The sequence below is a fragment of the Salmo trutta genome, unplaced genomic scaffold, assembly GCF_901001165.1.
Source record: "Salmo trutta unplaced genomic scaffold, fSalTru1.1, whole genome shotgun sequence".
Classification (NCBI taxonomy): Eukaryota; Metazoa; Chordata; class Actinopteri; order Salmoniformes; family Salmonidae; genus Salmo; species Salmo trutta.
Window position 1 is genome coordinate 117,289 of NW_021822458.1, and position 12,853 is coordinate 130,141.

The window sequence follows — 12,853 nt, forward strand, 5'->3', positions numbered from 1 at the left end:
ACATACAAAAGCAAACCAGCAATGGCTAAAACAATCCCAATTTGTTCACTAGAAGCTGTTGTACCATCTCAATGACAGAGGATCTGGTTATGTAGATATCTGTGTATATCTACAACATAGAATGTGTGTCTTGTTCTAGTGTGTGCTAATCTGTGCTTTAGAGTATGCATCTGTCACATCATTGGGTTTTGTACAGTAAATTATAATAGAATACTGCATTGTTGAGGAAGAGCTTGCAAATAAGCATTTTACTGTACTGTTCACACCTGCTTTACCCTGTGCACGTGACAAATACACTTTAGTTTGATTTTAGTGACATGTCAAGAAGAAACATCCCCATTGACCTGAGTAGCTAGTACACTAAACAAGACATAAACCGTGCTTAGAGGAAGGTCAGTTAATACACATACATCTATATACATCAATAGTCTCTACATGTAGAGGAGGAAACATGAGGCCGTTTCAGAGGACTAGTGTAGGCTTTGGCTCAAACTATTTCAGATTGAACAAAGAATATGTACCCACATTATACACTGAGTGTACAAAACATTAGGAGCACCTGCTCTTTCCAGGTCAGACTGACCAGGTGAAAGCTATGATGTCACTTGCTAAATCCACTTCAATCAGTGTAGATGAAGGTGAGGAGACAGGTTAACGAAGGATTTTTAAGCCTTGAGACAATTGAGACATGGCTTGTTTATGTGTGCCATTCAGAGTTTGAATGGGCAAGACAAATTATTGAAGTGCCTTTGAAGGTGGTATGGTAGTAGGTGCCAGGCACACCGGTTTGAGTGTTAAGAACTGCACACTGCTGGGTTTTTCACGCTCAACAGTTTCCTGTGTGTATATCAAGAATCTTTCACCACTCAAAGGACATCCAGCCAACTTGACACAACTGTGGGAAGCATTGGAGTCAACATGGACCAGCATCCCTGTGGAACACTTTCGACACATTGTAGAATCCATGCCCTGACGAATTGAGGCTTTTGAGGTCAAAAGGGGGGTGCAACTCAATATTAGGAAGGTTTTGATCATGGTTTTTTACACTCAGTGTATATCAGTGTTCAATTCAATTCAGGGTAATCATGAAAACAGTTATCCCCTTGTCAGTTTTCTAATAATGATTAGTACATCACGTTTCCAGTTAGATCTGTTCCAGAGTCAGTGGGGTTTCCAAGTGTCCATACAGATCAAATGGAGTGAAAAGGGGAATAACATCCATCCTCTTTCATTTACAAAAACATCCTTCACAAAATACTCTTGAAGATCATCGTCTCTGGAACGATCCACGTTCCAATCACTCACACACACGAGCTCAGTCCAGTTGCAAATATAAAAATATCTATAAAAATCTTCTCTGTGCCAATGTCCAGCATTGGGTTGACAGTGCCTCTGTTGTAGCTAGGTGTTGAACTCAGTGTCAATATAGTAAGAGGGATAGTAGGACGGGGGACAGGGTGAAGAAGACCGACAGGGAGACCAGCTGAACACCTGAACTACCCACACTCTTCTGGACCTTAGGCTCCAACACAGTAGGGTCATCTGGAGAGAGAGAGAACATGTTATTATCACAAACAAGTGGAACAATTCTACTGTACTTCTAGTATCCAGAGTCGATGCTGTACACCTGACAGTCTCTCTGGAAGGACAGATGGGAGACGTACCGGCTGGAAGCCTGTTGGAGGGGTTGTGCACTCCTCCTGCTCCCATCTTTCCCTTTCCTCCATCCATCGCTTTCTCCATCGCTCCATCCTTGCCTTTGTCAGCCTTGGCCTTCCCAGAGCCTGTAGAAGACAAGAAGTCATTGGTAAGAACTTGATTGTATGAACACCACTGAATATGGGGAACACTAAGCCTAGCCATTAATGTGAACGGAAGCTAACGCTACCATAGCTTTAGCCTTTAGAGGGTTTTCCTAACAGAGGCTAATGCTAGCATGTTGAGGAAGACAGGGGAATGGAGCTCACCATGAGGTCCAACCACATCCACCTTCAGCCTCAGACACTCCTGGCCGTGGTGATGCAGCGGCTTGGCTGAATAGGGAGAAGAGAGGGAGATTTAGTACAAATACCCAAGCATTGTGTTAGAGTAGTCTATTCTACAGTTAAGTGGTAGTATTCATTCAGAGGTACTGCACATAGATAGTAGTGGTATTAGTAAATGTGTAGTAGTACTACTATAGTATAGATAAACGTACAGATATAGTAGTAGCTCTCTCCCTGTCTGAACTCCTTGCCCAGGGTGAAGGGGGTGAAGCGCTGGAACTTCTCGGAGAACCTCTCGGGGGCGTGGGCAGCGAAGGGCCGGGAACATTCCCAACGCAGCTGGTCGAAGGAGTGGGGTTTACACACCTCATAGTCCTCCTTCTCCACCATGTACAGCACGTACCGCTCGGCCTCCTGGGACGGCAGCTCCCCGCGCGTGTAGTGAGGACAGATGATGTCCAGGTAGTCGTTGATTTTCACCTCCACTGTGTACTCATCCCATAGGAAACTAGGGAGAGAGAGAAGAGAAGGAGAGTGGTTAGTGACATGGCTGGCTATTATCTTTAGATGACCTTACATCTAGTAGTCATCTCTGACTGACCGGAGGAACAAAACGTAACATTATGAAATATCATGTCCCATTCCCAGTCGGATGACAGAGTTGAGCCCATGTTTGTGTGGGCTGTTCCACTCACATGAACAAACATGCATGGAAGAACCGACTTACTCAAACACACACTCTCATAATAAACACACTCACGGACAATCATAAACAAAAAAAGCTGTTAAGACTCAGCTCAAACAGACAGTGTGTGTGTGTGTGTGTGTGTGTTTGCACCTGCGGCACGTGTGTGTGATTGCGTGAGTCCTGGTGTAGACCTGTCACCCAGGCAATGAGAAATAGTGAGTAGCCAATCTGGAGTCACTCGCTGAACTTGATGTATTTATTATTTAGACAAGAACACACCACTACACGCCTACACTCTTTCTGCCTATCCCTCTTTAACTCGCTCCCTCATCTGTTTTCTGGAGCGTTCCACTCATGTTGTTTTAAGAGTAGAGTTTCACTGGCCAGCTGTGTCCATGGAGACAAGATTCTGAGTGGCAGTTTCTCCTTCTGTCTCTCTGTCTGTCATTTATATTCACTGTCTGCACACGTCATTTAATCTCTCTCTCCCTTCCTACACAAGTCATTTGAATGGGTTAGTTATCATCTCTCTCTCTGTCCCTCTCCCTCCTTTTCTTTCCCTCTGCACCTGTTGGAGTGTCAGTGGGTGTGACTGTTTACTCCTCTAGCGACTTCACCCCTGATTCTGTCTCTTCCTACTTCTTTCTTCCTCCCTCCACGAAAAATAAATATTGAGGGAGGTGGAGACAGTCTCTCTCTTTCTGTTCCTTTTCATTTTAACCCTCCTTGACTTTATGACTCTAAGCTTTCCCTCCATCTCGGTTCTAGATTCTAACTGTTGTTGTTGTTTCTCCCTCCTTCCCTCCAGTCAACCCCTCCAATCTACTGAGGTATACACGTGAAATGACACAAATGTCTAACACACACACACACACACACACACACACACACACACACCTGATGAAATAAACCCTAGAACAGTGGGTAGAGCAGTGGAACTTCTATTTCTGGGAGGAAGGAAGGTTAAAGTGATGAAAGAAACAAAGTGCTGTATCTGGGTATCAAATTAAAACAGTGCTTTCCAGCTGTCCTCCAGGCCTATTAGGATTCAGCTCACACAGGGACTATGAGTTGTGTTGGCGAGTGGAGTCAGTGGTGCTGGCAGGGTACACACACACACACACACACACACACACACACACACACACTTTTCTGGAAGAGAGGTTGAGTTTGTGGGTAAGAGCTTGTTAACCCTGAGGATGTAATCAGTATAATATGCACGGCATAGTCTCATTGGTTCCCAGCCCTGGGCTGAACAGACATCCACACAGGCCGCAGCACAAACACCCTGCCACATACTCCGGGTGTGTTCTGTGCCGAGAGAGAGCGTCTGTATCACAGGCAGCTGGTGGCACTTTAATTAGGGAGGAAGGGCTCATAGTAATGTATACACTAGCTTTGTGTGAGAGAGACAGTGTGAAGAACCCAGTTCATACATGTTTCTGTTGTGTTGGTGTGTGCCCAAGCATCAAAGCCTAGAACAGGAGGTATCTGGTATCCTGCCTCCCTCCTTTCATCCCTCCTTTCTCTACTGTTGTTGTTGTCCTTCTTAAGTGACAGACACACTGGCTCCATGTGGGTCTCTAACCCCCTGCCACTGTGTGTGTGTGTGTGTGAGAGACCTAGACAGAGTAACCTGCCTGTCACAACATGTATTGTTAGCAGAGCCCGTCCCTAGGCTCATTAGCCAGGGCTAACAGCTAGATTAGCCTCTTTCTCACACCACAACATGTATTGTTAGCTGAGCCCGTACCTAGGCTCATTATCCAGGGCTAACAGCTAGATTAGCCTCTTTCTCACCACTTCAAAACAGGATGATATCTTTGGCTTAGCCTTCGCATGCACACACGCCGGTCTGCAGTTCAAGAGCTTAATTGACAAACAAATCTGTGTTCTTTTCTTATTTCTTTGACTCAGACTGGTAATGACAGGGTTGAGACGAACGGCACGAGAGAACTGCACCGCTACAGTAGAGTGAAGAGACTTTCCTAACTGAATGGAATCCACCTGATTTCCACAGTAACCACAGCTTCTCCTTAAAAACATGTTCCTGTCCAAAGCTGTCAAAACACACATTCTGTTGCTAATCTCAGTCACTACAAACAATCACACTTTCAGATCTCCCTTTGTCGCTCTTCTGGAGCCTACTTAATTAAAAGCTATCTGGGGCCTGGGGCCAAGCTGTTGCCCACAAAGGGAGGAGGGGTTCTGAATAGGGTGTAATTACCCCTCCCCCCAAAGACATAAACCCTGGAGCTGACTAGACTCCAGTCTGCCCCCCACCCTTCACCCCCTCTAGCCCCAAGGCTGTGCTCAGTGTCCTCTGCTCACTAGTAGAGGCTGATGTAGATGTGATAAGGTGAGGTGTGTTGTAGCTACTATGGCTCTCGGCATTTTGCACGTGGTCCATGTTGCCCATAATTGACTCTCTCCACAAGTTGTACAATAATTATGATGAAGCTAGATTTACAGTAACGTTGACGGCCGTACTTATCAATGGGAGGGGTTGTGTGAGCAATCTCAGCCTAGGGATCTGGGAGAAGTCCAGCTGATTGAAGCCAGTTGACACAGGGCCAGACTCACAACTGGAACACAAGCACCCCTTCCTCCCTCCCTTCCTCCCGCCCTCCCTCCGAACAGTATCGTCTTTCTCTCGTCTTCCCCTCTCCTTCGTCCTTCTACTCTGACTGACAGCTCACAGGAGAGTGAGAGTTGCGTTAATGTGATAGCTACGCGTGTGTGAGAGGCAGGGGAGTGAGAGAGAGGTTCTCTGAATACCAGAATTCAGGCCGCCTCACACCCCAGGCACTTGAGCACGTGTTTATCAGGGCAGACCAGAGCCTGTGTGTCTGTCTATCTCACTGAGGTGTGTGTAAACAGCCAGGATGGAAGGTAGTCTCCCTTCACCTCTCCTCTGAACTGAACAGTTCTCAGAGCTGCTACTGTAGCTACTGCGTCACAGATGTGTGTGTGTGTGTGTGTGTGTGTGTGGTAGGTGGTTATGACAGTAGGGTGATTGGGTGAGTTTAACACCTCATTAAGTTCTCAACAGCTTTGAAGTTCGCTCCTCATCTCTTGCTGTTATCACATCCCTCTCTTCTCTTCTCTTCTTATAGGCCCATCTCTCTCCTCTCCCTACCATCCCTCCTGTTTCCCATATAGAATGCTCTCACACCATACAACTATAAAATCTGCACACACAGGCGTATAAATCACCCTATTAATGAACTGTGGTATCCCACATTCACACCTCAACTCAAGAGGATATAGGCCTGTCAGTTGTAATCTGGGTTTTAGTTGTTGTATGTACTAATACAGTATTATACACTAACTACCCTAGTAGAACCTCTCTAGAACACTCTCTAACCTCCCACATTCTCTCCTGAGAGCAGAGTTCCAAAGAGGTCATTCTTCTGTCTGTCACGCTCCAAAAGATCAGAATAACAGGAGTCTAACCATTCTGTCCCAACCACCATTATCGCATCCAGACTCCACTAACCACCACCTCTATTCATGGTATGTGTGATTCTTTACAAGGAATTGCAGGGTTTGAGAGCCTTTAAAAATGTCAACACAACCTTTTCTCCCCTCCCTCCAGCCAGCCATCTATTCATCCATGTCCCATCTCTCCTCCCTCCGTCTGTCTGTCTCTCCTTTATGCGCTCTAGATTAACCCCTCTCCCTCCGTTCATCTCTCCTCTATTCTTCCCTTGCTCTTAAGGTAACATAATATCAGAGCTCTTCATGACAGCCTAATTTCTCAACACAAATCCCTTTCTCTCTTTTATCCATCCCCCGTTTTCTGTTCCCAACTCTCTCTTTCAGATGAATAGAAAAAGGCTACATGTTGGCAGGTTACTAGATATGCAGCTTGGTTTGGGTCAATGAGAAGGACTAGACTCACAGGTCTCTCAACCAGGGCAATAACATTCCAACTAACCCTGGTTCAATCTGGATTATACAGAATAACACGGTTGGGGTCAAAAATATTTTCATTCATTCAAAGTGAATGTCATGAATTGCAAAACTTATCGTTGGAAATATCCCGACTGCTTCAAACAGAGAAGTCAGTCAGGCCTGAGCTGAGACTGGAAGTGGCCCTTAGGGGGCAACAGAGAGCCATCTCTGAAACGCTACATGAGATGATACTGGAAACACACAAACATGACCCTACACACACAATGTGATAACGTGAGGATAAAGCAGTCCTCAGTATTGTAGAATTGAGACAAACAATAACAGTGGGGAGACACAGCAAGCTGCTGTGATCTGTGTGGAAAACTACTCAGGAAAACCGAGCAGGGTCTGTGAGAAAGAGAGGAACTGATGGAGAGAGAGAGGAAGTCTGGACCATAGATAAGGAGGCGAGCGGAAGAGCTGAGATGGAAGGGGGCGCTAATTAAAGTATTTATTTTTAACACGGCAAAACGTTGTTTTGTGTTACATCCATGATAATGTGTGTGTGAGAGTGTTAGGTAAGACAGCTGTTATGTCAGCAGGAAACAAGCTATATACCTAGATGTGATTGAATGGACAGAACTAGATGCTGTGTAGCTGACTGACTGGAGCAATCCTATTGGCTCCTTTAACTGATTGTTCTAGGTAGGATATGTCCCTCTACATATTTAAGGAGCTTCAGATTTACTAACACACACACACACACACACACACACACACACACACACACACACACACACACGTTACGCCAGAGAGATAACAGGGATATAATCTATTCTAAATATAAAAAGCAGCAGAATGACGATTTTACTGTCTATAGGTCAGCTAGTCAGATTACAGCTCAGATCGTCTGTAATCTGTGTGTGCGCTTGTATTTCCCCCTCATTTTGCTGTAGGATTAGAGACCCAGAGCAACAGATGAGGTGAGAGTTGAGAGACTTGCTTTGGCAATGTTAACATATGTTTCCCGTGCCAATAAAGCCCCTTGAATTGAAAGGTAGGTGGATAGATTAGATAAAATAGATAAGAAAGACTTCAGAATATAGAATAGAGAGAGAGGAGGGAATATAGAATAGAGAGAGAGGAGAGAATATAGAATAGAGAGAGAGGAGAGAATATAGAATAGAGAGAGAGGAGAGAATATAGAATAGAGAGAGGAGAATATAGAATAGAGAGAGGAGAGAATATAGAATAGAGAGAGGAGAGAATATAGAATAGAGAGAGGAGAGAATATAGAATAGAGAGAGGAGAGAATATAGAATAGAGAGAGGAGAGAATATAGAATAGAGAGAGGAGAGAATATAGAATATAGAATAGAGAGAGGAGAGAATATAGAATAGAGAGAGGAGAGAATATAGAATAGAGAGAGGAGAGAATATAGAATAGAGAGAGGAGAGAATATAGAATAGAGAGAGGAGAGAATATAGAATAGAGAGAGGAGAGAATATAAAATAGAGAGAGGAGAGAATATAGAATAGAGAGAGGAGAGAATATAGAATAGAGAGAGGAGAGAATATAGAATAGAGAGAGGAGAGAATATAGAATAGAGAGAGGAGAGAATATAGAATAGAGAGAGGAGAGAATATAGAATAGAGAGAGGAGAGAATATAGAATAGAGAGAGGAGAGAATATAGAATAGAGAGAGGAGAGAATATAGAATAGAGAGAGGGGAATATAGAATAGAGAGAGGGGAATATAGAATAGAGAGAGGAATTTAGCCAGAGGAAAGAAGAGCTTTACAACAGAGAAGAAAATCACACATTTAACTTTACAACCACACCACCCTCTTCCCCCACCAGCCACCACAACCCTAAACCTCTTCCTCTAGGACATATCTGTTCAGACAAGCCCAACACCTCAACAACACCTCAACAACAACATGAGAGAGAAAGACAAAAGAAGACAGAGAATTGGAAATATATAGCTATATAGGAGAGGAGAACATGAATATGTGAAAGAGATGAACTCATGGAAACAGAGATAGTGAGAAAGAGAGAAGTGGTCAGGCAATAACAAGCTGGAGAAGACGCAGCTGGTGAGGAGAAGAGGGAGTGGCGATGGAGAGAGGAACGGACAGGTACAGAGAGGGAGGGAGAGAAGGGGGGGGGGTCAAACACAGCTGACAGAGTTGAGTATAGTAACAGGGGAGAGAAGGAAGGAAGGGGGGGGGGGGGTCAAACACAGCTGACAGAGTTGAGTATAGTAACAGGGGAGAGAAGGAAGGAAGGGGGGGGGGGTCAAACACAGCTGACAGAGTTGAGTATAGTAACAGGGGAGAGAAGGAAGGGGGGGGGGTCGAACACAGCTGACAGAGTTGAGTATAGTAACAGGGGAGAGAAGGAAGGGGGGGGGGGGGGTCAAACACAGCTGACAGAGTTGAGTATAGTAACAGGGGAGAGAAGGAAGGGGGGGGGGGGTCAAACACAGCTGACAGAGTTGAGTATAGTAACAGGGGAGAGAAGGAAGGAAGGGGGGGGGGGGGTCAAACACAGCTGACAGAGTTGAGTATAGTAACAGGGGAGAGAAGGAAGGAAGGGGGGGGGGGGTCAAACACAGCTGACAGAGTTGAGTATAGTAACAGGGGAGAGAAGGAAGGAAGGGGGGGGGGGTCAAACACAGCTGACAGAGTTGAGTATAGTAACAGGGGAGAGAAGGAAGGAAGGGGGGGGGGGGGCAAACACAGCTGACAGAGTTGAGGATAGTAACAGGGGAGAGAAGGAAGGAAGGGGGGGGGGGGTCAAACACAGCTGACAGAGTTGAGTATAGTAACAGGGGAGAGAAGGAAGGAAGGGGGGGGGGGGTCAAACACAGCTGACAGAGTTGAGTATAGTAACAGGGGAAGTGTGGAATGCTGGCTGCTACTAATATTAGAGAGAGTGTGTGTGTGTGTGTGTGTATGTGTGTGTGTGCGTATGAGTCACTGATTTACCAGTGCTCCGTAATATCGCCTACATATAGGGCCTCTCCCTTTCTCTGACATTGGAGTTCAGGCAACACTACACACTCACCCTCAGTCAAAAACAAAAAAACACTTCCAGTAACAAGGCATTGCGCCAGAACTAATGATTAAGCTGTAGGATCAGGTCGAAACAAGCCCAGTCTCTCACACACAGACACACCAGGCTATAACAAGGTTGGAACAGACTGCGAAAAACCAGTTTCTACACCAGTCAGGTCAGAGACTGACAACTGTACACACACACTGAGTGATCTGTGTGCTACCATCTGAAGTCAGTCAGTAAACATCAGTTTACACCTGATCACCTTAGATCAATCAGCCAGGAACCAATTAGACTCAGTGATCCCATGGGAGTGAATCAGGTGGTTGAGACACAGTGTAAAGTGGGACGACAGTTGAGGGACCAGATTGGGCTTTCAGGCTGACAGAAAACTGCCCAGAGAGAAAGAGAAAGTTGAAAAAGAAAGATGGAAACTGAGAACGAGGGATGAAAGAGAAGGACGAAGGATTATACAGTGAAAATGTGGTAACAATAGCAGGTGGGTACGGGCCAGACTAGGATTAAGTCCTCATTTTTAACAGTGATTAATCTCCTTCTGAAAACCACATTCACTGAGTTCCAATTGGAGGTTTACAGAGACTTTAGATAAACACTTCTGGGGGAAAAAAACTGTGTGTGTGTGTGAGACATGCAGTACAGAATGTGTGAGTAGAGCTTGTGTCATGAGTAATAGTTATCAGTCTTTAGTGGACACTGAGCATCACTGCTCCCACATCAAACTGGCGCGGCGAGTTTCCATGTAGTTTGTTTTTGTTAATATGTGACTGTGTCAATGTGTGTCTGAACGTGCTTGTTTGTGTCTACAGTGCATGTGACGTGTGAACATATTTCTCTGTCTGGTTGTGTGTTAGTCTATCTTTAGTCTGCTACAAATAGGATTAGTGTACATTATGATTATTGTTGTTGTTGATGTTGTTATGCAACGCAAGTTACAGTGGGAATGAAGTCCAGAGCCGGATTAAAGAACACAGTCTTGCGCAGCTAAACTTGTGGGGACAAGGTTAACCCCCAACCCTAACCCGTACCCTTATCCTAACCTTAACCTAGCTCCTAACCCTAAAACAAACCCTAGAAATAACAATTGATCATGTGGGGATTAACAAAATGTCCCCAGTTGGTCAAATGTTTGTTTACTATTCTGGTGGGGACTTCTGGTCCTCACAAGTATAGTTAAAAACACACACCGACTCAGACCACTGCCCCTCAAGTGTTCTTTCTGTATTTCTCTGCATTTATAGCAATTCTCACTTGACCCACAACTCTGATTTCTCCTCTATAACCTTTATTTTCTCATTATGGACTAAGAGTTTGGTTCAGATGTCCTTCTCTTCAGTTATTTTCTCCCCCTCTCTTCCTCCTCATGTCACCTGATCAACCGAAGTCGTGTTCCTTGTGCTCGAGCCACCGTCTCAGTGATGTCATACCGACAACCCCAGGTAAAGTCAGACCTGCGTACGGAACAGGTAAAGTACACGGCTGACTCACACCGACAAAACCCATTTCGTCACAACTCATGACAAGGTATGACTAGTCAACAACATTTTCCTGTACTCACATCATTAAACCAATTACAAAACCAATGTCTTTCCCATTTCATATGAAATCTAATTTAGTGCTCTGTCATCATCATTGGCCTAAGGAGAATTAGGCTACAGAGACAAAGCGCAAATCGAATTAAGGTAACACAAATAGGCCGTAATGGCATCTGAACTTGCGATAAGAAGGTACAATAACGTCGACCCAGAGTCGGCTGAAACCGTGACCCCTCAGTCTTGGTCCATTTTCTCTATAAAATAATCCATCCTTCTTTCTCACCATCTTCAGCTCTGTGCTTAAAAGCTCAATATCTCACGCGGCCTCGCATACGCCTGTCAAGCTCTATTGATCCCACTGAGTGGCAGGGTAGCATTACAATTTCTGACCCCAAAACAATCAGCATTGGATCTGTCCCCCCCCCCCTCCCCCTCTTGGAGATCTGAAGTGTCAGACTGTCAGCAGCACCAATAGAGTGAAACACAGACATACAGTCTGTATTCAGACACTCAGGTCGAGTTGGTTCAGGCTTTATTTTTATGCTGTGTGAGGGAGTCTGTCTATGTATCGAGATCATATATATGGTTGATTCTGTCTCTCCAGCTGTCTCAGAATTCGTTCCCAATCTTCCCCTTGTTCTCTGTTTATGCCCTGCTGCGCGATTGGCCGACCATAACCTAATTACAATTCTGTTACCTGGTTAAAGGGGCAAGCAGACAGCTAATACAACAAGGCACACAGCCTACAGCTAATATACTACAAATGGAAGAAATAAAAGCAATACCAAAATCCAGATGTCAACTTCTATTCCACCTTGGTTCAACATCATTTCATTGAATTGACGTGCAATCAACGTTGATTCAACCAGGCCGTGTGTGTCCAGTGGGGTGGGATGTCTGATAAAGAACCGAGGAAATTCAGCGCGTAGGCGATCCATTGAGTGGATGAGACGCAAACAGTATTTATCCCATGACAGAAAGTGTACTTGAGTAGGCCTATTATAAGAGCATAAGCATTCTCAGATAAGCATTCTCAAAGTGAGTTGAGCACTAGGTGCGCGTAAACAGAAATCACACACACTTTTAATGTGTACTACACCAAAATACCCACAACACGCGCGCGCGTAAACAAACACACACAGAGAGAGAAAGAGATTAAGAACACCTACTTTGGGTTTGTGCTATTCCAGAAGACGCTGTGTCTCTCTGCAGAGGCGAACCAGGTTCCGAAGCTCACAGCCAAACACACCAGCCACACCAAATCCATAGCTGCTGATTTAGGACCAGAACAAAACGAAACACCAACAAATACTGTCAGTTATTGCAGAATAAGTGTGTGCAGGATGTGCACACTGTCAAAATAAATGTATGATAGGGGTGCTGGTCTATAGCTGCTGCTTTTCTGTATGGTTGAGACCTCCTTCTGTGGAGTTTAACGGCTGTTTGTATGGTTAAGACCGAGGCGCGTTGAATGTTTTGTCTAACAGAGCCACGCCTCTCCCGGTTGTATAGCCAATAGCAGCGGGAAAAACGCCCCACTGCTCTGACTATTCAACAAGTACGCCATGAACACTTTATCCAATCTATATAATATAATCAAAGCTATGGACAGAAATATATAGGCCTATAGCTATTTTTGTGACATTGAAAGGAATTCATGACACACTACAA

General features: G+C 44.9%; 1 protein-coding gene across 1 annotated transcript; it reads right to left on the reverse strand.

Moving 5' to 3' along the window:
- Positions 1–1,226: 1,226 nt before the first annotated feature.
- LOC115182326 (ephrin-A1-like) lies at positions 1,227–12,650 on the reverse strand. Its single transcript, XM_029743941.1, has 5 exons — positions 12,352–12,650; positions 2,198–2,493; positions 1,968–2,033; positions 1,665–1,784; positions 1,227–1,542 (listed from the first exon to the last, which is right to left on the reverse strand). The coding sequence occupies exons 1-5, from the start codon at positions 12,447–12,449 to the stop codon at positions 1,421–1,423; spliced, it is 702 nt and encodes a 233-aa protein (XP_029599801.1). The 5' UTR covers positions 12,450–12,650; the 3' UTR covers positions 1,227–1,420.
- Between the last annotated feature and the right edge of the window lie 203 nt (positions 12,651–12,853).

Coding starts and splice junctions, on each gene's coding strand:
- LOC115182326 (XM_029743941.1), bottom strand. CDS start 12,449: ATGGATTTGGTGTGGCTGGTGTGTTTGGCTGTGAGCTTCGGAACCTGG. Junction 1,785..1,967: donor GGATGTGGTTGGACCTCATG/GTGAGCTCCATT, acceptor TGTCTTCTACAG/GCTCTGGGAAGGCCAAGGCT. Junction 1,543..1,664: donor CTCCAACAGGCTTCCAGCCG/GTACGTCTCCCA, acceptor CTCTCTCTCCAG/ATGACCCTACTGTGTTGGAG.